This window comes from Simochromis diagramma, unplaced genomic scaffold (genome assembly GCF_900408965.1).
Source record: "Simochromis diagramma unplaced genomic scaffold, fSimDia1.1 OVJJ01000343.1, whole genome shotgun sequence".
NCBI classification, from domain to species: Eukaryota; Metazoa; Chordata; class Actinopteri; order Cichliformes; family Cichlidae; genus Simochromis; species Simochromis diagramma.
Window position 1 is genome coordinate 12,686,124 of NW_024386831.1, and position 26,959 is coordinate 12,713,082.

The following is a 26,959-nucleotide window of genomic DNA, read 5'->3' on the forward strand; positions in this document are numbered from 1 at the left end:
CAGGGAGATTATAGGCTCTCTGCTCAAGGTGTCCTCCGGTTTTCAAGCTGCCTGATTATTAACAAACTGAATGAATGAAGATGAACTCAGACAAAGAAAGTGGAGCAGATTTAATGAACCGGTCAACCTCATTGTCATCTGTAGCAAGATGCTGGTTTTCTTTCATAGGCCTCAAGTAATCTCAACTCATACAAAAAAAACAACAAAAAAAACCACTGTCATATATGATGGAGATGTTTGGAAAATAGGCATTCAGGTCACTCACTCTGTTTCTTAGTAGTAAAATACAGTATAATGTATGATGATGCAGCACAGAGCACCTGACATTATGAAGAAAACAGATACTGGTATATAACCATTATGCCTTAAATGTAAATTGGTGACTGGGAAATATATGCATTGTTTCTATAGTGGTCCATGTTCTGGTCCTACATAACTAAGGATACTTTCACAATATTAAACACACATTAAAAGTAAAGGCCCAGTCATGTGACAAACAGACCTATATGGGGTGTACCCTGCCTTTCACCCTATAACAGCTTGGATCGTCTCCAGCCCTAACGCAACTCTAAACTCAATAACCTGTTAAGATAATGGAAAAAAAGTTTTGTAAGGTTCAAAGACTATTGTGGACGCCACCTAAAATGGAATCACACTAGAAGATGTATATGTAAGTGGATTTACGAAAAACCTCTGCCTGTAACTCAGCGGTTTAGGAAAGTGTTCAGGGTTCTTCCAATGGCGAGACTCTCTGCCAAGTTAAAGGTGAACTGACTGAATATAGGTGAACTTTTTGGATATATGGGCCCTCTTATAGACCGCTAAATGATGTCATGCTAAAGGGAAAAGGACTTGTTGGGTTAGAAATTTAAAGGAGACTGTGGGTGATAACAAACGTAAGCACACAGCAGTTATAGGGAATGAGTGTGTCCTCCCTTACAGCAATTTGATAAACCAAAACATATTTAATGGTTGGGTAAATGAAACCCTGCTTACATTTTACTCCAATTCTGCTAATTTTCCTATAAGAGAAAGCCAAAACTTCTTTAGGACACCAAATTTGTTTTTATATGGAATAAAAACCACACTCCCTCACCCACCTCCCTTTTTTTCTTCTTAGCTCAGGCTGTAATTAATGTGCTCAACTGTGTTTTTTTTTTTAAACCTACCTTAAAACGAGGTGGAACATGACCTGTTAATACTGTATTTACTGTATTTGTATGTACCTATCCTCTGCAGCATCCACTGCCCCATGCTGGTAGCAGTACTGAAGCCATACAAGCAAAGGCACGGTTTGAATGACGAATAATGTTTGGAGGCTATTTTATGCACAGATCCACCAACAACATGGCAAAAACTGAGCGTGAAACCGAGCACCTAATGATCCGTTTTATGTCATGACTCAAATATTTGTTTGCCGCAGAGAAGCGAGACCATGATGCTGTGTAAATCTTCACTGTCTCAGTGTTTCTGTTAGCTAACAGAACCAAACATTACGGCAGGAACGTGACGGATTTTTCAGGGGTGGGGTGGGGGGGGTGGAGAGGTGCACCGTTACCGTGGCAACATGAGCAGGTCAGTCAGTAGCTTTTGCCAGTCACGTTGGCAGACTGACTAAGGAGAAGACAGAGGGACAAACAGCAGGGGAGAAGGAAAACGGGAGTTGACTTTGCGTGTATATGTGTGTGTGAGTGTGAGTGGGCAGGAAACTCACCATCTGCGGTCTCCATGACGCTGGTGTGGTGGTTGAAGCCGCGGGAAACGCCTCGCACCGAGGCCACATGGGGCCGCTCTGCGTGATGCGAGGAGCGCTCCGACAGCCCCGTCACGTCAGGGGGCGCTGAGTGGTTATCTGTGATGAGTGGGGGTGTCGGGGGTTAAAAGGTCAAATTTAAGGCCAACTGTGGGTGCTCGCAACTTATATAAAGATCTAAGTCATGGATTAGCAAACAATATGATTTGCCTGGTATTCTCTGAGCCGAAGCAAAGACTGTATTTCAACTTTTCACCTTCCCTCAACACCACACATAAAAGTCTGTACCCAAGATGTCTTACACTATGTTACAGACCAATTGATGTCCAGACACTAAGAGTGCAAAGTTGCTCTCTTAATGTTAGATAGAAAGCACTCAGACATAGAAAAAGGTGCTTGTGTGAATGAAAGAGTATATGGGAAGCAGTCCATTTACCATTTACGTCTGTGAAGGTTCTCAGTCATCCAGGTCATCGTAGTCAAAGGAGCTTGCAAAGAAAAGCATCTGGACTTCTTTAAGTTACTTGAAGACGTTTCACCTCCCATCCGAGAAGCTTCTTCAGTTCTAAGGTCAAATGGTGGAGAGTCCCAGATATAAACCTAGTGGGAGTAACCCCCCACAGAGGGACAAAAGGACCCCCTGATGATCCTCTAATCGCCTGAGCCAAGGTGTGAAACTGGGTGTGGGTCCCAATCAGCCAGAGTTTCGGGTGAGTTCATTGTGAAACCTGGCCCCACCTTATCATGCGAATTCCTGAGATCAGATGGCCCAGGATGTGAGTGGGCGTTAAGGCGTCTGGGGAGGGATCTCAAAACTGGATTATAGATGGCAGAGAGTTGGTGTCGTAAACCACCACCTCTGTTCAAAGATGGTCGCTCACAGTGGACATAGATGGCTTCTTTCACCAACTCTCTGCCAGCTATAATCCAGTTTTTGAGATCCCTTCCCAGACGCCTTAACGCCCACTCACATCCTGGGCCATCTGATCTCAGGAATTCGCATGATAAGGTGGGGCCAGGTTTCACAATGAACTCACCTGAAACTCTGGCTGATTGGGACCCACACCCAGTTTCACACCTTGGCTCAGGCGATTAGAGGATCATCAGGGGGTCCTTTTGTCCCTCTGTGGGGGGATACTCCCACTAGGTTTATATCTGGGACTCTCCACCATTTGATCTTAGAACTGAAGAAGCTTCTTGGATGAGAGGTGAAACGTCTTCAAGTAACTTAAAGAAGTCCAGACGCTTTTCTTTGCAAGCTCCTTTGACCAGTCCATTTACCATTAACGTCTGTGACAGGATCAGCTGTTCTGTTTTAAGTGTGTCATGAGAACTGGAGTTTACAGTCTAACATTGGAGTTGGATCCAAAACAGATACCTTGTTGCAGAGCCAAGCCATATTTTTGACAGGTGTCATAACCAATTATCAGATCACATTACTAGAAAGAATTTTGGGTAATTTCCAAGGTCTGAAAATTATGGAAAACAGTGTTTATGGGGAGCATCTGCCAATTGCAGTAACCCTGCTCATAACAGCTGATGTCAGTGGTTCCAACTTTTGGGATGAGCACTTGTGCATATTTTTTTCTTATGCAAATGTATGGAAGTGGTTTTCAAAGAGATTTAAAAAAAAACCTCCACATTGAGAACTGGTGTTCCTTTAACTACATATAGTATTTTAGTGTCTCCTGTTGAAGTGGATGACAGAATCAGTGTCTGAGGGGCAGAGGAACAAGGCAATATGGGAGATTTATTTACAGCTTCATTCAGCACAAGTCGCTGCTGCTGTTTTATGACAGCAGCCTTGAGGGGAAACGAGCTAGTGAAAAAATAAAACCAGGCAGCTCCATCCTAATAGGATATCGTCTTACCAGCAACACATGCACACACATGTACGCACACATACAAACGTGCACACAAGTAAGCAAGACACCATCTTACATTGCAGCTGCAGCGAGACTAATGGTGATAAATCCAGCAAATCTCATTAACTAGCCCGTGACACTCACGTGGCAACATGGAACAAGCGGTTTTGACAGATATGTGGCTGAGAGCTTCTCCACATGATCGAATGACAGTGAGATGGCAGACGAGGATGGCTAACTAGAAAGACGGGAATTAAAACTCAGTCGTTGGGTCCCTTTTGTCTTGTCATCATCGAGTGCTTTTTTGTATCTAGAGGGAGATAAGGCTTCAGAAAGCAATCGATGTGTAGGACAGTGCTGTCTATCTGCGATTAAACAGTCTGCGGTACATAACACAGGTTAAGATGTCACCTTTGATATGATGACAAATCTGACTGGGAAGCAGTTTTCGTATCTACCATATATTCTGCCGAATTTAACAAAATGAGGATAATGGAAAAAGCATAAAACTCAGTCTTCAGCTCCCTAAATTGTTTGTATGTACATATATAAAACCTATCTGCATAAAGAACAAAGAATTTCAACGCAGACAGCTAAGAAGGCAAGTCTCCATTTATAAATTCCTGTTTGAACTGAACTGAAATGCAATCGAAACAGAAAAACCATTTACAATGACTTTCTTGCTTGGCTTAATCACATCATCTCAATCTAGAATGAAGGAATGTAGGAGGTCAAAATAAATCATGAAATGCAATACTGACCAACTAAACACTGCAACAGCTAAAAGTATCTGAAACTGTGTGCGTGCGTCACTGACCTAGCTGGGTGTGTGCCATAAGGTCTGCCAGAGCGGTGGCTGCGGCATTGACGTTCAGGGCTGCGTGGGCAGTGGTGTTGGTGGTGGTGACGGATCTCCCTCCCGGGTGGGATGAAGTGGATGACGCGGAGGATGAGGTGGACGAACCCTGGATGACACGGTTAAACCAGTGCTCAACAGCTGGGTGGCTGTGGCCCTGGTAGGGCGTGGAGGTGGTCAGACGTCCCTGTCGGCGCAGCGAGCCCTCGTCTTCTGACGCTGAGGAGGTGTCTGTGTTTGACAGGTCAAGACAGGGCAGCGTCATAACAGAGGACAAAGAACATGGGGCTGTCTACAGTGTCACCGGGAAAAAAAATCAAGATGGGAAAACCTGGAACACTTGCGCAGGGTTTAGATGATATGCAGATGACACTTTATTCTACTTATACATACTGATAGAGTACATATAAGCCAGGGGATGGGTAGGATGACTTTAATGGGGATGGAAGTTAATTCGGCTGAGAGATGCTTGCTTTTAAATCTCTCATGGCTTCACTACTATGTTTTTAATATTTGCCTGTAAGCAGCCACACTGCAACGACATGTGCAATATATATGTATAAAACTGCAACACATGTATCAAGGGAGAGACTGGGTGTTGCATATTTGAAGATGATGATGAAAAGGAGGGAGAGTAAATTAGGTGTCTGGTATACTGAGCTGCAGTCATCAAAAATATGAATGATCAAAAACAAAATAGATGGGAGCTTTCTTCTGAGCATGTCAGCACACTTACATATTGCCCAGCTATTAATTAAGGCTGAATTTCTACTTCAAGACAATTGCAATAACACATAACTACATACTGTAGTTGCACACAATACAAACATAAACTGTTAGTATAATAAATTCCCTTTTTCATGTCACTTGGACTCAAACTCAAAACCAGACACTGGTGATTTTATTTTCTCTCCCTCGAGGCAACTGTGAGCAGTTGGTCTCTTCAAAAATAGCCCAAACAGGAACAGCTTCAAAGTAATGTAATGATCATTTAAAATGAACATATTCCACTTCATCTGCCAAGTTACCCAGCAGCAGACTAGTCTTGCATTATGAATTCTGCTGAGAACAGAGTTCAGTGAAAGTGCAGTTCACTATCATGCATTTTTGGATAAAAATTGTCCTAACTGTTTATAAAATCACCAAGAAACTTCCCAGCTTTTGGCATTATTCATCCCAGACCATGTAAAATAGCGTACCTACTCACTAAACCCCAAGAAAACAATAAAACTCATGCAATCATAGAAAACTGCTACACTAAAATTCATCGTGCTTTTGATTAACTGGAAAACGAGTCACTGAGAGAAGAGGGGGAGAAAAAGAAAAAGAGTACCGTCTAGAAGAAAAGGGGCTATGACTTCATGTGTGATCAGCACGTGCCTGATGGATGTTCTCTAAGCTAATGAGCCTTCATGTAATTAATCCCACTAATCTCCCACAGTACACAGTTTCAAGTAAAGTCCAACAAATTGAGACATTGTGAAAGTACTGCTTCGACTTTCCTTAGTCTTGGAGAGGCTGTTAGCGGAAGGTTAAAGGAGGTGTGATTATAACAAACCAATTTAATGCCTCTACAGCCGGTGGACTCGTGCAGTTTATCTCACATTTATGATTCAGTTTGTTATTCCTCACTCCAATCTGCCTCCCTATCTTGGTAACCTTGGCACAGTTACCCTGCAGAAGAGTGAAATAGAGGGTTAAAGAAGACATGCAAAGCAGAAATTGAGAGGTGGACGGATACAAAAAAAAAAAAAAAAAAAAAAAAAGGGTGGAGAGGGGTGCTATTTTTCACCACAAAGTAGTCAAAAACCAGAAGAGGCAGTGAAGACTGAGCCAGAGCGATATTTAAGAGACAAACCGTGAGCAGGGAGAGCAGCAGATACGCTGAGATCGACTTCAAGTACAAATGAACAAAAACAGGGAAACTAACGAAGCTTCAGCAGTTAAAAGGCTGAGTTTATTTTCACTGATTTATGTCTATAGAAAATGAATTTTAATTGGCAAATGCAAGATCATGATGGAAAGTCTGTTTGATCAGACTCGTTGCATTTATCCTTGTACACCTGTGTGTCTTTTTTAACGCGACACATTAGCATTGTAAGAAAACTGACAACTGCTTTCTGCCTTGTTTCCTGTTTATTAAAAGACTTTCTTGTTGCACTCATATCAGGCTATGATCTAGGATACAGCATAGGATACAAGGCTAGGTACAATAATTCCAGTTTAGCAATCAAAGCGTTGCACTCGTGCACAGTTGGTTTTGAGTTCAATGTTGATAGCATCAGGGTACAAACGTGTTCACAATTATGATGTCAACATGCTGATATTTATTGGATATATTGTACAGCACAGGCTGATGGGAATGTCTTTTGTTGGGCAGTTTTTTGTTCAGAAGCCAGAGAACGTGACACGTTGAAATTTAATCCAGATACTAGATGATAAGTGAGAGTTATTACAGGGTTACTACAATTCCTCTTGAGGGGGGGGGTATGATGTTATGTTGTAGTCTTTCCAAAGCAAAGCAAAGCAGCGGAACAAACAACCAACGGACTGATTGATTGATTGCCATTACTAAAGTTTTGCGTATACTGCACCTACTGGTCTGTACATCCACTCACGCATTCATACTTAAAGTAAGTGTTTGACAAGTGTTTGGCTGAATGTGCAGAAGCTGTTCAGGTGACAGCCTGTGTTGCATGGTATAACCCTCATCTGATGTTTCTTGTCTGTTCTTGTCTTCTCTGCTGACTAACCAGACAAATGTAGAAACAATAGCTGCCGTCATCTTTACAAAAGCATCAGATCACCTTGTATGTACATTACACATATATCAGTCTCATGTATGTGACTAATTCAAGTACAATAGTTCACTCAGAGAAACTCAAAACAGCCATGAAAAGTCCCTCTCCTTCTATTCACACCACTGTGTCTGAGCTCTTAATCCGGTTACTTGCTCCACCGCTGTGTCCTCTCTTTTTATCCAAGACTTGAAGTTTTAAGGTCCCCCACTTGATAAAAATCACGGCAGTGTTTGAAAAGCCCTCTATAAAATCTCCTACAGATTATTTAATGAAAGATAACAACACATGCACAAGGCTCTTTTGGCCCTGAAACTCTTGGGAAAACAAGAAGCTGCTGGAAAGCTGTGAAATCACATAAATTCTAATGAACTGCCCACACAATACAAACTGTTATGCAAACAGGCAAAAGGTCGACATTTCAAGATGATGCTCAAAATCTGGTTATGCATTCATTCTGCCACTCGTGTAGGAAGGTCTCTCTGGGAACACAACGGTCAGAACCAAGTCTTTTATAGTCGCGAAGAATGGACACATTCAGCAAACCGCATATTTTCTTTCCAGCAGCAAATGCTTGACATCATCATTTTTGATCAGTGGACACAATGGAGTTTCAGCATCCTACACTCGACAGCTCATGGGAACATATCAAACAAACAACCCAGTGAGAACGCGCAGAACCAACTGGGATGCAGGTGATTTAAAGGAGCAGGGGTCTCACCTGGCGGGGTGCATGCCTCTACAGAAGACTGAACTAGCACGGACCGTCTCTTGGAGGGCATGGGCATCTTCCTCTCTTTGTACTTTGCCAAAGCTGCTTGGACGGCTTCTGTGTGCAGATCTAAGAAACGCATTAACTCGGCTTAGCTACAGAATAAAAGAGAAACACAAGACGTTTAAAACTTTTTGGCAGTACAGAAACATGATTACCAGATCTGAAGCGCTCATCCCGGGTGTTGGCAGCCCGAGACTTGTTGGATTTGGAACCTTGAAGAGCAACTTGGGACGAGGCTTGGATCCTGTTGTCGATTTGCAGAGATGGATCTACACCTGTAGAGAAACAAGGCAGGGAGAAGATAGTTTATAACAGAAACAAAAATATATATATGTTCTTTAACAGTGTACCAATATCAATAACAGAGACGTGCCAACAAACTCTACGCAAAATGTGTCTTGGACATAGACCAATGGTGCACAACACTGCTTGACTAGATAAAGTTTCCACAAGCTTAATGGTAATCCCTACTTAGACGGCTCTGTTTGAGTGCAGTAGTTTAGAATTGAGAAAGTATTCACTTTAATTAAACCAGCCTCTCTCACTGCTTCTCAGCTGCCTCCAAGTTTTCCAAAGGAGGAAAATGCAAATTACACAGACGTAACTGGAAGGAGGTGATTAAGCACCATGAATGTCAAAAAGACAACATCTTCTAACTGTAATGTTCTAAAATTATCGAACCCACGAACCAGGCAACCTCACTGTGCACGAGGTTGTCAGGCAGTGATTCACACTTTGGCTTATGCAATCCTCATTTGAGCTTCATTAACTAAGTAGTGGTGAGCATCAGAGGGGAAACTGATGACTACTGCCTGAAGGAAGGTCACAATACAAACTCCATTAGTAATCTTCCTACCACTGGCTTCTCTTCTCCCTCTGATGCTCTCAATGGGATGTATAAGAAGCATGTTGGAGGGAAAATAAATACGGGAAACTTAAAAACAACAGATGAGTGCAGAGGACTTAATGAGTCCAAATGAGATAAATGTAAATGTAAAGCACATCCAAAGTTTGAAAACAGCGAACTTTTTGACAGGGAGGTGAGCAATGGACATGTTGCCAGGGAACCATTTGCATAAAATCCCCAATTGTGTAATAGAGCAAATTTTTCTTCTTGTTTAAAATTTAAGTGCACACAGAAATGATCAATAATAAAATGTGTACTGAAATGTTATTTTAAGCAGCACTAAAGGACAGCAGGAGGCACAATGGGATAGAGACTTTACTATCAACACCACATGCAAGGATTTATAACTACATTTTCCCCATCACAAGACAAAAAAAGGTTAAAATTCAGAAACAAAACAATTCAAACTAGTGCCATGTTTCCACTGATTCCTGCCAATTTTCACTTTCACTTTAGAAATGCATTTGAGTAGAAACATCCAGTTTGTGATACCTGAACACTGCACATTAAACCATCAAAGCTGCAAATACAGAACTGAATAAATACACAAACATTTTTATGTGAGTAACAAGCCGTCTCTGTGCATGAGATAAATTAGGATCAGATGTCTGCCAAATAATCTAAAGTTACAGACAGCACAGCTGCACAAAACAAAAAGTACCATCCATTCATTCAATCCACCAACATGTCATCCATCCATATCTATCGCCTTCAACCTATCTGGTTCAAAGTCAAGGCGGCTGGAGCCTATCCCCGGTCTCATAGGGTTAGAAGCAAGACACACCTCTTGATAGATAACCACTTTATAATCATGATTACCTAACATACATGTCAAAACATGTCATAGAGTACCAGAAAAGGCTAGGAGCAACGCTAATAATCATAATGTTTACAGACAGTTTACTGAAAATCTGGACACTCATGTAAATAAACATTGAGGGAATTACACACCCCACCTCAAGGGCCGGTCTGACATATCATTAAAAAGCAGCAAGACAACTCCTCTGCATTATAATAGTACAACAACTTGTGCTTTTTAAATGTGAAAATATCAGGGTTTGTAATAAGCTATTATATTCAACCTGGAGACTAATGTTAATATGTTTGATTTAATCGTCGTTTTATGCCTACAGATGCATCCAGTCACATCTGGATCTGAATCCAGTTGGTTACAGTTGGTTAGACCAAGCCTCCTCTCATGACGATGGAAACTGTTTAACCATTTTCATCATTTTAACCCTGGAGAACCCATGGGGTCAAATTTGACCCCATGGTTTCCCTAGAAAACCAATGGGGTCGGCTCTGACCCCATTGGTTTTCTAGGGTTAAAATAAAATAACAAAGGTTCAAATAACATCATACAATGCAAATTTATATTTTAGGTTTATTTAAAATTAGCTTAGGCTAAAAAGGCTAGCAGGTAGAGTGAACTCAATGACCTTTCCAGTTTAGTTAATCAAAAGATGATGTGTTCATTTTCAATTCCTTGGATAATTGGTTAATTTTCTGTCAATCAAATGTTCTTTGGTTAACAACATCCCTAACTGACTATTCTGTACACATAAAATATATTAAAAAAAAATGATAACACGGACCAGTTTCTAAATTATAGTTGAATGAGTGGTGTAAAAAGAACAGACAGTTCTTTAATACTGAACTGAGAGACATAAGAAGAACCAAACATGGATAAATGAGTGCCAACATTAATAGTTCCATCAAAAAAAATAACCTTGAGTACCAGACTGTCGTCAGTTTTGGAGCTTTTCTGGTGCTGTGGTCTCTTTTAACCTGATCCAATGAACCACGCAGAGTGGCTTCCCTCGTCAGTCTACCATTTAGTAAACAGGTTGTTGGGGACAGGCCACACCACATGCAGCCAGTTAGAACCAGCATTTAGCTTGCTGTTCCATCAGACACCCAGCCAGTCAGCTATCAGGCCGTCCTGGCTTTTCAGCGGCAGCTTAGTGGGGGATCAGTGAGCTCCACACTGTCAGCAACTCTCAGACAGCAGCAACAGACATGCTGCAAAGCTGAGCAACATTCACACGCTCTAACTAAACCTACAAAACAACATGAGTTTCAAACATTACACAGACAAAATAAAGCCTGAGGACATTTAAAGACATGCATCGCATGGTGTCTGACTCATAAAGCCACACTAAGCATGGATACACGCACACATTAATATATGCTGGTCCCTCATATAGCCGCTCTGACAGCTCAGTCACGCGACGGCCTTTCCCCCACCTCCCAGAAGAAGCAGGTCTATAAAACAAGCCAGGACACCAGACCCGGTTGCTGGGCAGAACACACTACAGACACACGCCACACTGAGCCAATAAGAGGCGTGCTCCATCACAGCAGATGTCATTATTGGTCCACAGTGGGCCCTGATGAATTTTTACCACCTGTCTGATGCCAACGCTTACTTACGGCATGGTGGTTGATGACGTGTGTATCGCTTCCAAGGCTCAAATGTGCTTTAGCGAATGGCTGTATTCATAAACTGAAAATGAAAAAAAGAATTAACTCAAGGCTGCTCTCTCTAGAAACTTAATTTGATGCTAATAAACCTTCTTTTACACACAGACAAGAAAGCTATCCAGTTTTATTGCACAGAGAAGCGAGCACTGACAGCGATAGTTTGCAGCCCAAACAGTGAAATATAAACAAGTGATGACAACAGAAATATAAAGCAGTAAAACAGCTTATGAAATTGTATATGGAGGTCAGCAGAAACACATAGTCTACTTAACCACTTTAACAGTGCAGCTACTAAGGCTTAACCACCGATTCAATGAAGCAGCACTAAATAACAACACATCTATTCATCCCAATAGGTGCATTTGTTGTATATAAAGAATATCACTGACTCATAAGCAATCTGATTTCTACTCTGTATCTATAACTTCTCTTATTTAAAAAAAAAAAAAAAAAAGACTGAATGAACTACAGCATGAAAGACACAAAGACAACACACCGCCCCGTGTGATGACAAGAAATAAGGAGCTGGAGAATGAAGATGATGATCCGCCTTAAGCTAAATAACAGCCCTGCTAACTTCAGTGGAAACCCTTGTGCGAGGAGCCCACACCAGACTGGTTTCCACTTAGGCTTGGTGTCGAGAGATCAGGCCAAACCAAAAACTCCTCTGGACCCTAGATAGATAGAGGAGAAGCATGAAGCAAACAGACAGCAGCTCCTTTTTGGGATTCGCCGCAAACCACCTCGATTTATAGGCGGCCAGAAGCAACAGAAACGACTGCATAATCAGGGGCAAGAAGCACGCTGGATGCAAAAAAGTAGAAGAAGCTCCCAGCCCAGTCAAATACCACGGATGAACTTCACACCGCCTCTCTTCTCCAAACACCTACTGCCCAACACAGGTTGGTGAGCACAAATATGCACAAGCTGGCTAAAATAAATAAAGAACAACAACGCATCATCACACAATGCAGAGCTCTGCATTTGCATTACTGGAACTGCATCAAAAAATATGTTCAGATACTCTTCATTGTGTCTTCCTCCTCTTGTTTTTAAATCAGTATGACAGAGGGCTAACAGAGCCAAGGGTCACATGACCACCAGAGATCACAGGAACCCCCTAACCATCTGAGTAAAGTCTAAATTGTGATAATCCACTCATTAAAATAATTTGTTTTGCTTGACTCACCACTACAAAGTGGTTTATCCTAAAAGTAAAGCTCATCCTGTACTCTGTATTGTTAACTTTTAAAATCCCATTCCTTGTTCTGTTTGTTGCTGTAGGGACACCGGGCTAACTGCTATGCTAATAGAGAGAATTTCTCACAGGCCTGTGTACCTTACCTTGTATCTGTGGGATGTACGGTGCCAACAGCTTGCCTCTTTTCTTCTCATAGCCCTTCTGAGTGATGTCCCCTGTACAGACAGAGACAGAGGAACAGAGAGAGGGAGAGCAAAAGAGAGAGAGAGATGAGTCATTAGCTCAGCCGGGCTGGTTACACTGGCACCACAGAGCACCAGAAGCAGGTTGGGTTTGCAAATGACCAGCCCTCTCCTAATTGTTCATGTGCACTAGAGTTCAAAAAGAAAGAAAAAAAAACAGCTGATAAGTATGCTCGTGTGCAGAATTGCCTCTGAATTGCTCAATGGTGGTGTCAGCTGAGGAAGTGGTATTTAAAAAATCATTTGACTCATGCATCTGGAATTTTTCCCCCCTCATTATTTTCCCAAAAAGTCAAAAATGCTGCTGTCAGCACTACGCGAGTCCGCCTCAGTCAGTCTCCACACAGTATGTTAAATAGGATCGGAGGCTGCGCGTCATTTAGTAGTCACATTTGAAAAGAGTATCAATGCGTAAGCTTTTCCATGCCTGGAAGTTAAATATAATAAATGAAGAAAGAGGCAAATGAGGTTAGAAGGAGGCAGACAGACAGAGAGAGGGTCGAGGTATTACATTAAGCACTAACGTATAGTATACGCTAGTACTTAATGCGTCGCATACGTCGTATTCAACTGTGCAATGTTACAAGCAATAAAAGAATAATGCCATGAATATGTTTTCCTATTTCTATTAATTTCACACAAAGTGATGAAAGCACAAAAACATGAATCAAAGTAAAATCTTTGATGAGGCTACCTCTTCTCCAACATTTTTACATGTGACTGAAGGCTTTTTCTTTGCAAGCATGAAAAACTTGCTACTGTCCTTTTAATTTAGGCCATCTCAGTGTTTTCTCCCTCTACTTGTAATCCCACACTGAATGAATGATTTTCAGATCAGGGCTCTGCCAAGGTCAGACCATCTGCAACATTTCTTTACCAGCCACGCCTTTTCAGCCTTTTTTTGCTGCAAATCACATACAGCATCTTTTCAGGGTGACTTAAAAGCTTAGAAAAAGTGAACCCACCACTAAATGACAGTGTCACCAAAAGGCCAAAAATGTTGCAAGGCATCAGTGTCCACATGAGGTCTGTTCAAAAGACAGCAAAGTAGGTCGCTGAGTTCGGAGTGTTTCTGGCTCATGGGTGGTTCCGTGGTTGTAAAATGTCATTGTGTTTCTGTATAACAGGCACTGCTGTGGGCCAGGAGGAGGCTGACGGGGTGGAGACTTTTGTTGACAAAAGGCGCATTGATTCAATCAGAGAGGGCTGACTGACTGACAGCTTCTCTCTTCAAACACAAACCATCAGTGCACAGTTATGCTTCCATGTAACCTCTATAACAAGCTCCAACACCTCTGAAGATGGATGTAAACAAACAGAACTGGCAACAAAACTGTAAGAGAGGAGGTGCTTTGGGGAAAATGTGCCTGACAGACATCCAGGCTGTTTGTACAGCCAAGCAGACACTTGGTGCAACATATTCTTCTTTTAACCCTTTAGTAATGAACATAAAAGTCAAAGGAAGATTTCCATATCAGCTTCCACTGGGTTTTGGCACTTGAATAGATATCACACTGTGCTCTTTAAATCCATTTCTATAGGCTCTCAGTTGGGGTCATGAGGTTGGATGTCAAGTGTAAAGGATTTAGTCCACCATAAAGCTATCTGGGAAAAAAAACTTGATTAAACGTCCTCTCGTGTGATTCTACCTTAGGGAATATTCATGGATCTTGCCTCTTTAATACAATCTCAGAAAAGGTCAATATTGTTTAACTTCAGCCTGGTCACACAGTGCATCCCATTTCTGTGCATCTACTTTAGAAATGTATTTAGTAATGTTGCGGTTATTCTAACAAAGTCTTCCCGTGGCTCGCTTTGCTTGTTGGTCTTTAAGCCTCTTAAACACAACAGTGCGACAGTGTGAGGGCAGGTGTTGTTGGTCCCACTGGTTGCCGCGCAGCGCGCTGGTCCTGAGTCACCAGTAACCGCAGAATGCCTGCACTGTTAAATGTGCAGGACAGACAGAGGCCAGCAACAATACAGCGCTGTCCACGGGCCGAGTCGGCTGACCTGACACTGACTCTTTCTGGTGATAAGTTCTCAGTTTGTGTGTGTTTGTGTGCTCGTGCATCAGTACGTGTCTGCGTGTGTGCCAGCCTGTCTGAGTTTGCACACCACAGCAGCCAACCAGCTTGACAAGCACACAATGGACGGCTATTCTCAGCTCCAAATTCTCAGCCTCAGTGGCCAAGCAGGCCCTAGCACACCCCGATCCATCAAGTTATGTCTCAGTGAAGCTAATCTTTTGATCTGGGAACAAACAGCATAGTCATTACATATGGAGGTATTGAGTGAGCGACAGTGACCTCCTAAATCGAATCTAAAAAGCAAAACAAAGGCTGAGGCACCAAGGCATTACAATATGTCTAATCTAAGTGTGTATGTGTGTGTGAGTTTGCATATGTTTGCACATATGTGCATCGTTCAGACAGACACTTCATTTCCCCTTTCTGTCTGATCTTTGACTGCCTCCATAAGAGGAAAACGGGAGGGGTCAAGGGTCAATATGTGGCCTGCTGCCTGGGGAATAACAAAGCAGGGCGAGGATAGTAAGGTGGAGGGGCGGAGACAGATGGAAAGATGAACAGAGGGTAACGTAACATCTATGCTACACTGCACAGCCACAATGGATTCACAGTAACTTGCAGTATATTTACAGCAAAAGGGCAAACGCTCTTTTTGACCCCCTTTGACCTTCTGCACTTACAACAGTGCCGTGTACTGAGCAGTGAAGAAAAGACTACAACTCCAAAAATGCACCAGGGAGGTGAGACAAAAACTGAACTTGACAGTGTCCAAAAATAAATAAATAAATAAAACATAAGAGGAAGGGATGAGAAAGACAGGGGGCTCAGCTGGAAAACCTTCTCTTTTTTCCCACTTCACCCCTCCACCATCACCTCTTCACCTTTATCTCAACCGCTGAGGGGTCGCTGTCCACACATACTAACCATCCCTGTCATGTTGTTATCTCTAGACACTCTCTCGTTTCAAATAATGTCTCCAGCTTCCCAGAGGAGAAAAATAAAAACAACAGAGTGATATCTCTGCCCCATTTTTTCTTTTTTTTCGAAGTATAAATGCTAGACATGAAGCTAACGTTCATCCATCTGAAGTGACAAAATGTCATTCATCTCAGGCCATAAGCTTTGTTTTTCCTGGCACATTACCCGATGCTATTACGGTCAACATTCCTCTCACCCAGGCCTGAATCCAATTTGGGGGGAGTAAAAAAAAAAAAAGGATAGATGGCCAATCTTGTGACATGCTGAACAGTGACAGAGAGAGAGCCTGCTGTTCTCTGCTATGTGTTATGGACTATAATTGACTGATGGCTATTGAGCATAATTGACTGATAGCTACTGACTGGAGACGTTTCTCCAATGAGGCCCATTAGAGAATTGCCCTGCATCTCCCCAGATGGAGCTCTTCAATCAGGTGGGAGAGATACTGAAACGCAGCACATTCCACTACAAGCCAGCACCAGCAAATCAGGGATATATATAATTAAACTTTGATTTACTTTAATGTGAAGAGTAACGGTACATCTGTAAGGTCAAACCCATCCTTTTGTCTTTTCTTTTAGATCCAAGGTGTCAACTCAGGCTCTCAACTCTGTCCTTTGGTATCACTTTCACGTGCAAAACCTCGAGCAAACAAACTAAGTAGGAAAGACAGCAGCTCTGAGTGTGCGTGTGTGTGTGTGTGTGTGTGTGTGTGTGTGTGTGTGTGTGTGTGTGTGTGTGTGTGTGTGTGTGTAGATGGCAGACTGTGTGCTTGCTTTGCTATGAGTCTACCAGGGAAAGAAGCACATGATAACATGTCTCGACCTACATAGAGTCTGATTCTGTTGTTTGTGGTTCTCAGATTGAGATGTTTTGAGTTTTTTCTTACCTCAGCTTCCTAATACCGTTCTTAATGAATCAGCTAATAGTTTGATTCATAAAACATTAGAAAAATGTGCGTCGACTTCATTTATAAGCACATTTTAAAATGAAATAAAAAAAACATGAAAAAAAAAAATACAACATTTCAGCCTGGTTTAAAAGTCAATTTTAAAAATTTGGTTTTAAAAAAGCATCTAATATTTGAGAGGTCCATCGTAACCTCTTGATAAAATGCCTTTTATCTATAGCTTGCTTTGACTGATGAATCAAATATATTCGTTTTATTATACCAGAAAAGGCAAAAAGAAAAAGTCTTCCATTCGAGTAGATGGAACATGGGGAAGCTTTATTAACCATATCGATAAACATATGCTGTGGTGATTAATGCTGTACAAATGTGTCCATTTTCCCCCCAACCAGCAGTCGAATAATTAAACCCCTTGTGCGTCTGCACCACCCGCCCACCCTCTCTGAAGTGACCGCCAGCCAAGTAGGTGGCCCCACCCATCCGTAATGTCAGTCTGACCCTCAATGTGCCAACGCAGCTGCCAAGCCAGCAATCAAGCCGTCTGCCCTTCAGCCGCAGAAATCCACAGCTAAATATTTAGGCAGGACGGCATTTGCTCTCTAGGCTCGTGTGATGATTCCAGCAAAAAGCAGATGTGGCCAGCTGTCACTTAGCATTAGCTCTCTGGCAAACAACTGTCAGTTTTCCACGCGTGGATTAAGCTTTACCCTAAACAGACGTTTAAATCTCGTCACTTTCTCACTGCATATTTGCAGCTGATCATTTGAGGAGCCAAAGTGACCTGTTTGGGGCATTATTCCTGTCATCAGCTGAGCTGAAATGAGTATCTTCTCCTGTTTTTTCTTTTTTTTTAGAAAACATTCCCGTCATTGCTGAGAAAACAGAGCGCAGACACAAAACGAGGATGAGATAGACGGATAGATGGAGACAGAGCAGCGCACCACAGGCTCGACCACACGTCTAGCTTAATAGGACGTCTAGAAGACAAAAACACTAAGCGAGCAGCAGGGAGAAAAAGTAAAATAAAAAGGATAAAGTGTACGGAGACCACAGCCGACCCGTATTAAACTAAACCACACACACACACACAGAAAGAGAGGCTGATTCACTCACATGCAGAAGCCAGATGCAGAGAAGCGAGGAGATGTCTTCAGCACAGATGGAGAGATGGAGGGGCAGCAGAAGAAGAGGCCAGCGGCAGATTTCAGGCAGTCAAGGCTAACCAGCTAAAACGGGCTACCAGGCAAACTCTTAAGAAGTCCTGCTGTCATAAGTCAGGCCCTTCAGCATCCTTTGTTTCCTTTCATAGTGAGAGCAGGAGGAATGAACAAACCCCATCACCCTCATCCTGCCTTCATATCACTCCCCTCCCTCTCGCCCTCTCTCAAAACCCATCTCTCCCAACACCCCCTCTTCATTCCACTGCCCCTGATACACCCCTCCTTTTTCCCCCCTCTTGCTCTCTCTCCCTCCATCCCTTGTTTCTCCTCCCAGCTAAGGTCTCTACAAAGCCACGTTAGGCTACAGGATTAGGGTGTCAAAAGCAGACCCCTGCCCCCCACCTTCCCACATACCAGCCTCTCACACACTGTACAACTATAACGAAGGTTTGCTGGCCTGTTACAACACGTCCATACAGGTCATGTTACAGTACACAAAAATGGTTATCTGCCTCTGAAGGAAACCACAGCCTTAGATTTCTGAGCAGTGTTAGAGGGTGGCTGTAACTACACGCATCCACACGGACAGCCAGATCACGCCTGCCTTTAAATACACAACCACCCCGTCTCTGTTTGTAGAAATTAGACTGCAATTTCCAAAAACATTGCTTCCTGGACAATTCTGCCTTATTTTTCGAGGGAAACAGAAGCTATGCTGGGGTAGGATTAGGTTTACCTTTGATTCAGAGGAAAAAGCTGTCCCCTTTTTATTCTGTTTTATTCTAAAGTTCTTTTTTTTTTTTGGGAGACAGCAGTCCCACCGGGCTTATCAGCCTTCTGTGTGCGCACATTAGTACTTCATTGTAGGATTTAGTTACCAATTCGCCCTATGGCAGCGAGTTTAAATGAATACCTGAATATAATTAAGCGCATTATTGCTTGAGAGAATGCACACTAATGAACCTGGATTAGTAAACACACACACACATGCACGCTTGCACAATAAAAGACAGTAGATCATCTCACCTGTTTTTTGCATAGATTTTAGGTTGGTCACAGGCTATTCAACCTAATGAAACTATTATGAATTTATACATGAAAAATTGTCAATTGATTGATTGATTTGACTATAAAAGTTAATTGAGGAACAATTTGGTAACAAATTAGTAATTTCAGTTATTGTTGAGGAAAACAGTAACTATTTAACGGCAATTTTTGTATTTATGATAATATATTTAGTCGACTGGATTTTACCACCTATTTGACAAAAGGTGGTTGAGAAATCATTTTTGTAGGCAGATCGCTCACGAATGAACGCAACTTACATTCACGCTGCTGTGTTAATGGAGTTTTTGATCAATTTTAAGAGAAGAAAAGTTTAAGAGACATTATTAATCATCTAGGAATAGTCATTGCCTTTAGTACAAACTGCAGACACATGCATAATTGCGCTCCACAATCCCTCTAATTTAGGGAAAAGCCCTGATTAGGTTAGTAGAATATGTATAAATATGAAGCTATACCTAAAGTTAGAGGCTGTTTGTGATACATGAGGCACAAAGTGCTGCCTCCAGTTTTTTGAGGTAACCAGGGTTGTTCTTGCACCGCTTTCTGTTGGACTTCCAAAGCTCTTCTTTAGATGTTGGCTGCCTTTTGTTCAGTTCCCTGTCAAGATGATCCCACACTGCTTCAATGATGTTGAGGAGAACAGTAGGTGGGATCAACTGAAGGGCCAGATGCATCTGTCAGGTCTTTGTTGGATTTTTCCCTATTTCTTAAGGACAAGACTGTCAGATACTGTTCATCGGCTGTAGTTCGGTTTTTAGGCCTGTCACTTGTGCTCTTGTCCTCCACTTGTCCTGTTTCAACAAACTTTTTAAGGACATACTAGACACCATGCTGAGATATACCGGATATTTCAGCTAACACTGTAGCTCTTTGGGAATCACCTTAATTGTGCAAAAATATTATCGAATGCCTGCCAAACCGTGTTATCGTTGACATTTTTCAAATTCTTTCTTTAGTGAGAGATTTTGTAACAACGTGCCTGAAGACACGGCAAATAACCAATTTTGAACAAAGTTGTCTTATGATTTTAGTACTTGTTTATTTTTTGATCTTTTATTTTTCCGATCTTTTAAATTGGTACACTTCTGCAAGATCACTGAGGTCTGCGGATCAATTGCTCCTGGCTGTCCCGAGGTCCAGATTAAAGCACAGAGGAGATCGGAGTTTGTATTACTTTTATTTATCTTACTTCTTACTCAAATCTTCTATTTTTATCATTCTTTTTCTTAACTTTTATCATGTTTCCCTATGCTTTTATTTCTTTTGATTATCTTAATTGTACAGCACCTTGGTCAACATTTGTTGTTTTAACTGTGCAATATAAATCAATTTTACTTTGACTTTGTTTTATTATACATGAATGATTCATAGGTCAGCGTTAACTGGACTGAAAATGACTGAAAAAGCAGCCAATGTCCACAGAAAAACCTTCAGAAAACCTGGAGAACCGTTGCTCAAGACTACTTTAAAAAAAACAAAACAATTGCAAGCAAGTCTGGCTCCTTGGAAGTAAAATACAAAAAGATGATGGGCGACTCACAACTTTTGCACAGTACTGTGTATAGTCTAGTTTTTTTTTTTATTGCACTGTACACTGGACGAGAGTTTAGCAATAACAGACCAAATTATTTTGACTCGCATGCTCAATGTGGCTTCCCGCTGCACACTCCAATGTCGTACCTTTCAAAAAAAGAAATAAAAAAAAAAACCCAACCTCGAGGCAATAAGAAGATGCGATTGAACATTTATTATTTTGAACAGCTCAAGACAGGCTGAATGACACGAATGCACAGTGTAAGATCATTCATGTGGCACGCATCCTTGTGGAAGGTTAAAGACAGTCAGGGTTGGAAGGAAGAAGGATAAGTGCTGCAGAAAAGAGACATGGGTTGACTGAGGATGACAAGGAGCTTGAAACTGAGAGCCAGCTGGAAAAACGGGAAAGGGGGGAAATTGGGGAGAGTTTCAAGACAGAAAGGAGGATGAAGAGAGAAAAGAGAGGAGAGAGAAAAAGGAGGAATAACAGAGGACATGATTAAAAGGTAATGACTTCCTCTTCCTTTCACACATGCTGAGAGAGGCGCGCACACGCACGCAGACAACCATGATCCTAAACCGCCTGGGCGTCTCTCGGTCTCCATCCATCAACAGCTTCAATCACACTGTCGTATCTCTTTTAATTAAGTAGTGCCAACGAATTAGGAAACCGAACAAACCCTCCATTACCACTTTGCTAATACATAACCCCCTCATCACACATGCACACACACTGAGAGCCTAAAATCCCCCTCCATCCCCCAGGCTCTGTGCGGCTGGTGAGCAGACAGACAGCGTGAATAATAAGACATTAGATGCAGCGCTGCCTTACACAGGGGGGCCCTGCAGCTGTGCACTGATTGGGGGTAGCAGACAAGAGAGGGAGGGCAGCGGGGTGGGGGGGCATAATTAACAGTCACAAATAAACACTGATACTGTACGCGCACACATCAAAGGAACACACGCAAAACGCTTCCACCAGCTCCCACAAAGAAGCAGATGCAGATCAATTCCAGAGCGAATACCAAAGCAGAGCAGGGGTCAGGCCGGCGCACACACGCGAACACACAAAAATGTAAAAGCTGACACAGCGTGGTGATTAGTTTATGTTAAATTGAAAGCCTGAAGCCCTGGGGAAGACGGAGTGAACCGGTCACCTCAGTGTGTGTGTGCACATTTTCAGAATGACGACATTCTTGGGGAAGTGAGGCATTTTTGCCGTTTTAAAAGTTGCAATTTAGTCTCAGACTTAAAGTAAGATTTGGGGTTTAGGCTCGTACTGTTAGCATAAAGTGTCAGGAACTGCTTTGTACCAGTGAGGGTCTTCGCAAGCATCCCCTGGCTGCAGTCCAAACATATTAATCTCAGCTCCATTAAGACACATGACACGCAGGCTTGACTGAGCTGCACTCTGAGCGATGTGCTGCTATTCTGGCTTTCAGCCAGAGTTTCACGATGTGCAAACACGCGTCTATTTCGGTCCTACCCACATGTCACGCACCGCAACTGTACACACAGTTCAATAAGCTGCTACAATACCTGTGCTGATGGTGAAAGTAATCAATAAGTCTACAGTGTATTCCTGTTGGACTGTAATTTTCTGCTCACATTTACTTTTCAATTTAAGCCCGCTAAAAGGTTTTAGCTCCGACAAGAGCAAGTCAAAGAAACTAATTTTATAGCTGTCAAAATAAAACAATGGTAATTATATATCATGCAGTTTCTGCAGAGCTCGGGTGTTAAAATAAATAAATGCAGTCTCTTTTGGGGAGTGTTTTTATGTTGCCTGTGTTTTAGCATGCGCGCCACTCGAAGTGCGTGATTTGTAGAGCGAGATATCTGTGTGACAAGCGTGACCAGTGTGGGAGCCTCCAAGCAGAGCGTTTGCCCTGAAACACAAGAACGTCTTCACAGTCAACGAGCACCACTGGTGATGGACTAACTGCCTGTACTTCACATGTTTAGCTCCAAAGTGCCAGCCTTTCTGCACTCCCTGATGGCTCGCTTTTCCAGTAACATGCTTATAAATCCTCTCTGCCAGCAGTGGCTCTCGATGCTGCAGGAAATCATGTGTGCTGCTGTCATCCGGCCCACACATCCAACTTGATGGTGTTATTACGGAGAGAGCAGTGCTGCGGTGGTGAGCACAATAGAGCAAAAATAGTGGCAATTAACTAACTGGAGACTGAACCAACCTGTCTTCACTAACTCTAAGTCAAGTTTCCCAGTGGGAAAACACTGCAGCCCCACATGCACCATGCATTCCCTCTGCCCCACATTTTAAATAACCCGAGCCGTTTTTCAAAAGCAACGAACTGGAATTTCTGCACAAGACAAGATTGTTTTAGGTTCCTAAGAAACAGTCACAGTTGCAGACTACTACCATAATACAGAACTTTTTCCTCTCTCTGATGGTATCACCCACCTCTTTAGCAAAAGCAGATTAATGCAGCATCAGCCTCTTTGATGAGAAACTCCTGTATCCCTGGCGTTTGAGATATGAGTCGGATAGTGTCCCATCTTAAGCTCCCAGCTCTGTGGCTCACCTCTCATAGGATAAAATGAGATTTATTGTCTGCTTCTTTGCCTGCTTATTACCATATGAATACCCATGTTTCACAGGCTTGACACAAGCTTAGCCATTAAGCTCCTTGCATGTACACACACATACATAAACACTTTCGCTATAGCGAGGGACAGCCGGGTGGGAGAGCGTTGGGCGTGTTTGCACAAATACACAAAAAACATCGACACACGGGCACCGTGGCAATCCAATTAATGGGCGTGCACGCAGATACACTTTGCAGTGTCAGAGACGCAGCGCACGGTGTTTGCAGAAGTGCTGGATGTGCACCGGTACGTCAGGGCGAAAGCTAACTAGCCCTGGTCAAAGTCTAACAAGCCGCACGGCAAGGTCTTTTGTTCCTCGCCTGTGATTCATGACAGGGTCTTGGTAGAAAGCCCAGCATCAGTGTGTGGCTGCACGAAACTGTGTATGCGCCTCTGTTTACCCGTCCAACAAAGAAACATACCATCGGCCCATTATTTCCTGTCATCACAACAGATGTGAAATGGTATGTTTCCAAATATATCCGTAGCTCTTTAGAGAGAGCACAGCGGGCGTGTCCAGGTGAGAGAGGATAAACACAGCAACGGTGCAGGTCAACAGAACGAGCAGGTGGACACATAATGTGGAACAAATACAGCCAAACATAATTATGAATATGAAGCCACAGTGGTTAGCACTGTTTTGCAAGGAGCGCGGTTATGTCCAGAGGTCACCTCTTCTGGAAAGGTGGGCCTGGTTTGATTTTTAATCTCATAACTGGAGCAGCATCTAAAAATTATTTTCACTTCATTTATTAGGGGATCCTTTTCTCTGATTCCTCTATTATATGTTCAATCCATAATAACAACAAATACTAAAGAAAAACAACCACTTTCTGGCGATCAGAGAAATGATTTTAAATTGTTTGCTTTGGCTGACAGCACGAACCCTAATGTAGCTATTATTCTTTGTTTGCATCCTGTTATAATTCTGTAAATAAACAAACGGAAACACCATTCACCGTGAGCTATAAACAGCACAACACTGCCTACTCGCAAACAACACATGCAGCCAGCGTTGCAGAGGTGATAAAAACAGGTTATATCTGAACTCAATAGGCAAATATAGAGAAGCACTTTCTTGGCATCATATATATAAAATGCCTCTTTTCAGTTCATCAAATTTACACAAATGTGAATCTATTCTGCAAATACAGGGAACAAGGAAGATGCTTTTCTAGCAGAACAAAGACCTAATGAACTAACAAGCTGTAGCCTGTAATAATGTCAGGTGTAATAGCTCTGACAGTGAAGCTGTGAAGATGAAAGTGTTCTAATATTTATAATTATAAATATTAGAACACTTTCATAACAGCAACTCCACTGTTCGGTTTAAGTTTGTTTGACTGAACAAATAAAGTTTCTGCACTTCTTTTCTAATATGCATTGTACACCAATCATTATGAGAAATTGTCTAATATTGTGTTGACCTTCCTGTTGCTGCCAAAAGAGTCCTGAACCATCAAAACATGGACTCAGCCAGACCCCCGAAGGTGTACTGTGGTGGCTGCACCAAGATGTTAGCAACAAGTACATTAAATTATGGTGTGGGGGCTCCATAGATTAGACTTATTTGTCTAACACATCCCAAAGATGCTAAATTGCCATTCAAACCATTCCTGAACCTTTTTTCTTTTGTGTCAGGGCGGATTATCCTGCTGAAAGACGCCAGGGCCATCAGGGAATACCATTTCAAAGAAAAGGTGTATATCATCTGCAACAGTGCTTAGTTAGCTGGTGCGTGTCAAAGCAACATACACATGGATGGCAGGATCCAAGGTTTCCCAGCAGAACATTGCCCAAAGCATCACGCTGCCTCTGCTGGCTTGCCTTCTTCCCTTAACGCATCCTGGTGTCAGGTGTTCCCCCTGTAAGCGACACACCTGGCCATCCACGTGATGCAGAAGTGTGATTCACTCTGTGATGCACTCTGTATTCTACCAAACAGCCAAACAGCAACAACTTTTTCAGCAATTTGAGCTACAGTAGCTCATCTGTTGACAGGGGTCAACCTTTGCTCCTCACGTGCTGCATCAGCGAGTCTTGGCATGACCCTGTTCCAAATCCATGTTGTTGTAACACATTGACCTTGTGCACAAAATGTTCACTTGCTTCCTACAATATCCCACCCACACCAACAGGTAGGGCTGTTCGATATAACGATATATATCGGATGACGATATAAGTTTCAGTTTCATTTTAAGCTATCATCTGTTTCCTGGTGTTGCAAAATAAACTCTTTACGGCAATATTTTTTCATAGTTTTGATGGTCACTGTAGTGGCTATATTAATTTCTTAAAGTTCGCTATTTCTCTTATATTTAATATAACCACACTACAGATGGACAAGTGCCTGTTTGTATGTGTTGTGGTTAGCAACAAGGACGGTAACAGCATCGCGTGTCCGCTTGTTTATGTTCCACATAAACCTTTCACAATAAAGCTCAAGATCCTGTTGAGACTTTTCAAAATAAACTGAATCACGTGAAAGAGCAGATTATTTACCGATGAGAAGTAAAGAAGAGCCGCCAGGTGCTAAAAAATAAACCTTAGACTCAAACATTAGAACAGGCTTTTCCCCGCAGCACACCGTGTAATAAATACTCACAAAGAAAACGGCGGCCGTTACAACTTATGTCTAAAAATGTATAGTTTCATACAGAGGTTAAAACACTCGACTCCAGGTACATGACGCGCAGCTGGAAACACTTCCCGCAAGTCTAGATTCACAGAATTTACAGAAAATGTTACATTTTTGTGATTTATATCGTTATCGGACGATAAAATTCTTATATCGTGATATGAGATTTTGGTCATATCGCACAGCCCTATCAACAGGTGTCGCGATGGTGATATAATCAGTGTTATTCACTTCCTCTGTCACTGGTCATAATGTTATGCCTGATCAGCGTATATGCATGCGTTAAGGAATTTGATTTTCCACTATCCTGATCCTCACAATTACAAGCTACCCCAAGCAACTGCCACTATTCAATAAGCAAATGTAACGATGAGTCAAATCACTATTTTAGTCATATCTAAGCTACAGGATTTTTAGAGATTCGCTCTTTCTGTCTGACATACACAAACAGCATGATCACCCCAGGCGCTGGACAGGATGACCAAGCCTCACCTCTTCTCAAACACCATCTGTTCCTCTCCTTCCATTTCCTGTCCACACTATATCACAAACACACTGCTCCAACACCTACAAATATAGAAAGTATCAAAACCCCTCCTTCACGCTCTGCAGACTTTGTCTTTTTGTTCGTGTTGTGCTCACAAACCGCCTTGTTTGTATTGACATTTTACTTTGCAGTTATGTCTCTGCAGAGAAATTAAGCAAAAGGGTGTTTAAAATTAAGCCGATTATGAGAAATCAATCTGAAAATTAATTTCCTTTCAGACTTTTTCTGGATTTTTCCATGTTTTTAAAAGTAAGGATTAAAGCTTGTGTCACATGGTACCAAGTAAACAACTTTTTCTTCCTCCTTACACTCGCTTCCTCTCCCTCTGTCCTTCCTCTCACCCTGCTTAATTTTTTATGTCCGCCTGTGTCAAGTTAACAGTGCCCATCCTCCGCAGCTTATGCAGCAATGCTGAACATATAATTGGGAAAAGTCTTACGTTGAAAACCAAGCTAGAGCACTCTTTAAAAAAACTTTTGTTGCCATATGCTCCCGTACTCACTTTACAGCCCGTATAAGGACGCGGTTGTTCATCTATAATGCACCAAATTGGCAATTTTACTCTCTCCACAACACAACACAACCAACTGAACTGCCTCCGGCT

At 42.2% G+C, this 26,959-nt stretch overlaps 1 protein-coding gene across 11 annotated transcripts in view; it reads right to left on the bottom strand.

Moving 5' to 3' along the window:
- The window catches only part of dip2a (disco-interacting protein 2 homolog A), an 89,604-nt gene that overhangs the window by 23,375 nt on the left and 39,270 nt on the right, over positions 1 to 26,959 (bottom strand). For 6 of the 11 annotated variants that reach the window (XM_040027936.1, XM_040027934.1, XM_040027932.1 and 3 more), the window contains exons 2-6: positions 12,783 to 12,854; positions 8,203 to 8,322; positions 7,994 to 8,113; positions 4,436 to 4,705; positions 1,715 to 1,852 (exon numbers count right to left, since the gene is read on the bottom strand). In XM_040027936.1, the coding sequence (XP_039883870.1) occupies positions 1,715 to 1,852; positions 4,436 to 4,705; positions 7,994 to 8,113; positions 8,203 to 8,322; positions 12,783 to 12,854 (720 nt within the window). The other 5 variants (XM_040027938.1, XM_040027937.1, XM_040027942.1 and 2 more) reach the window with 3 other exon arrangements.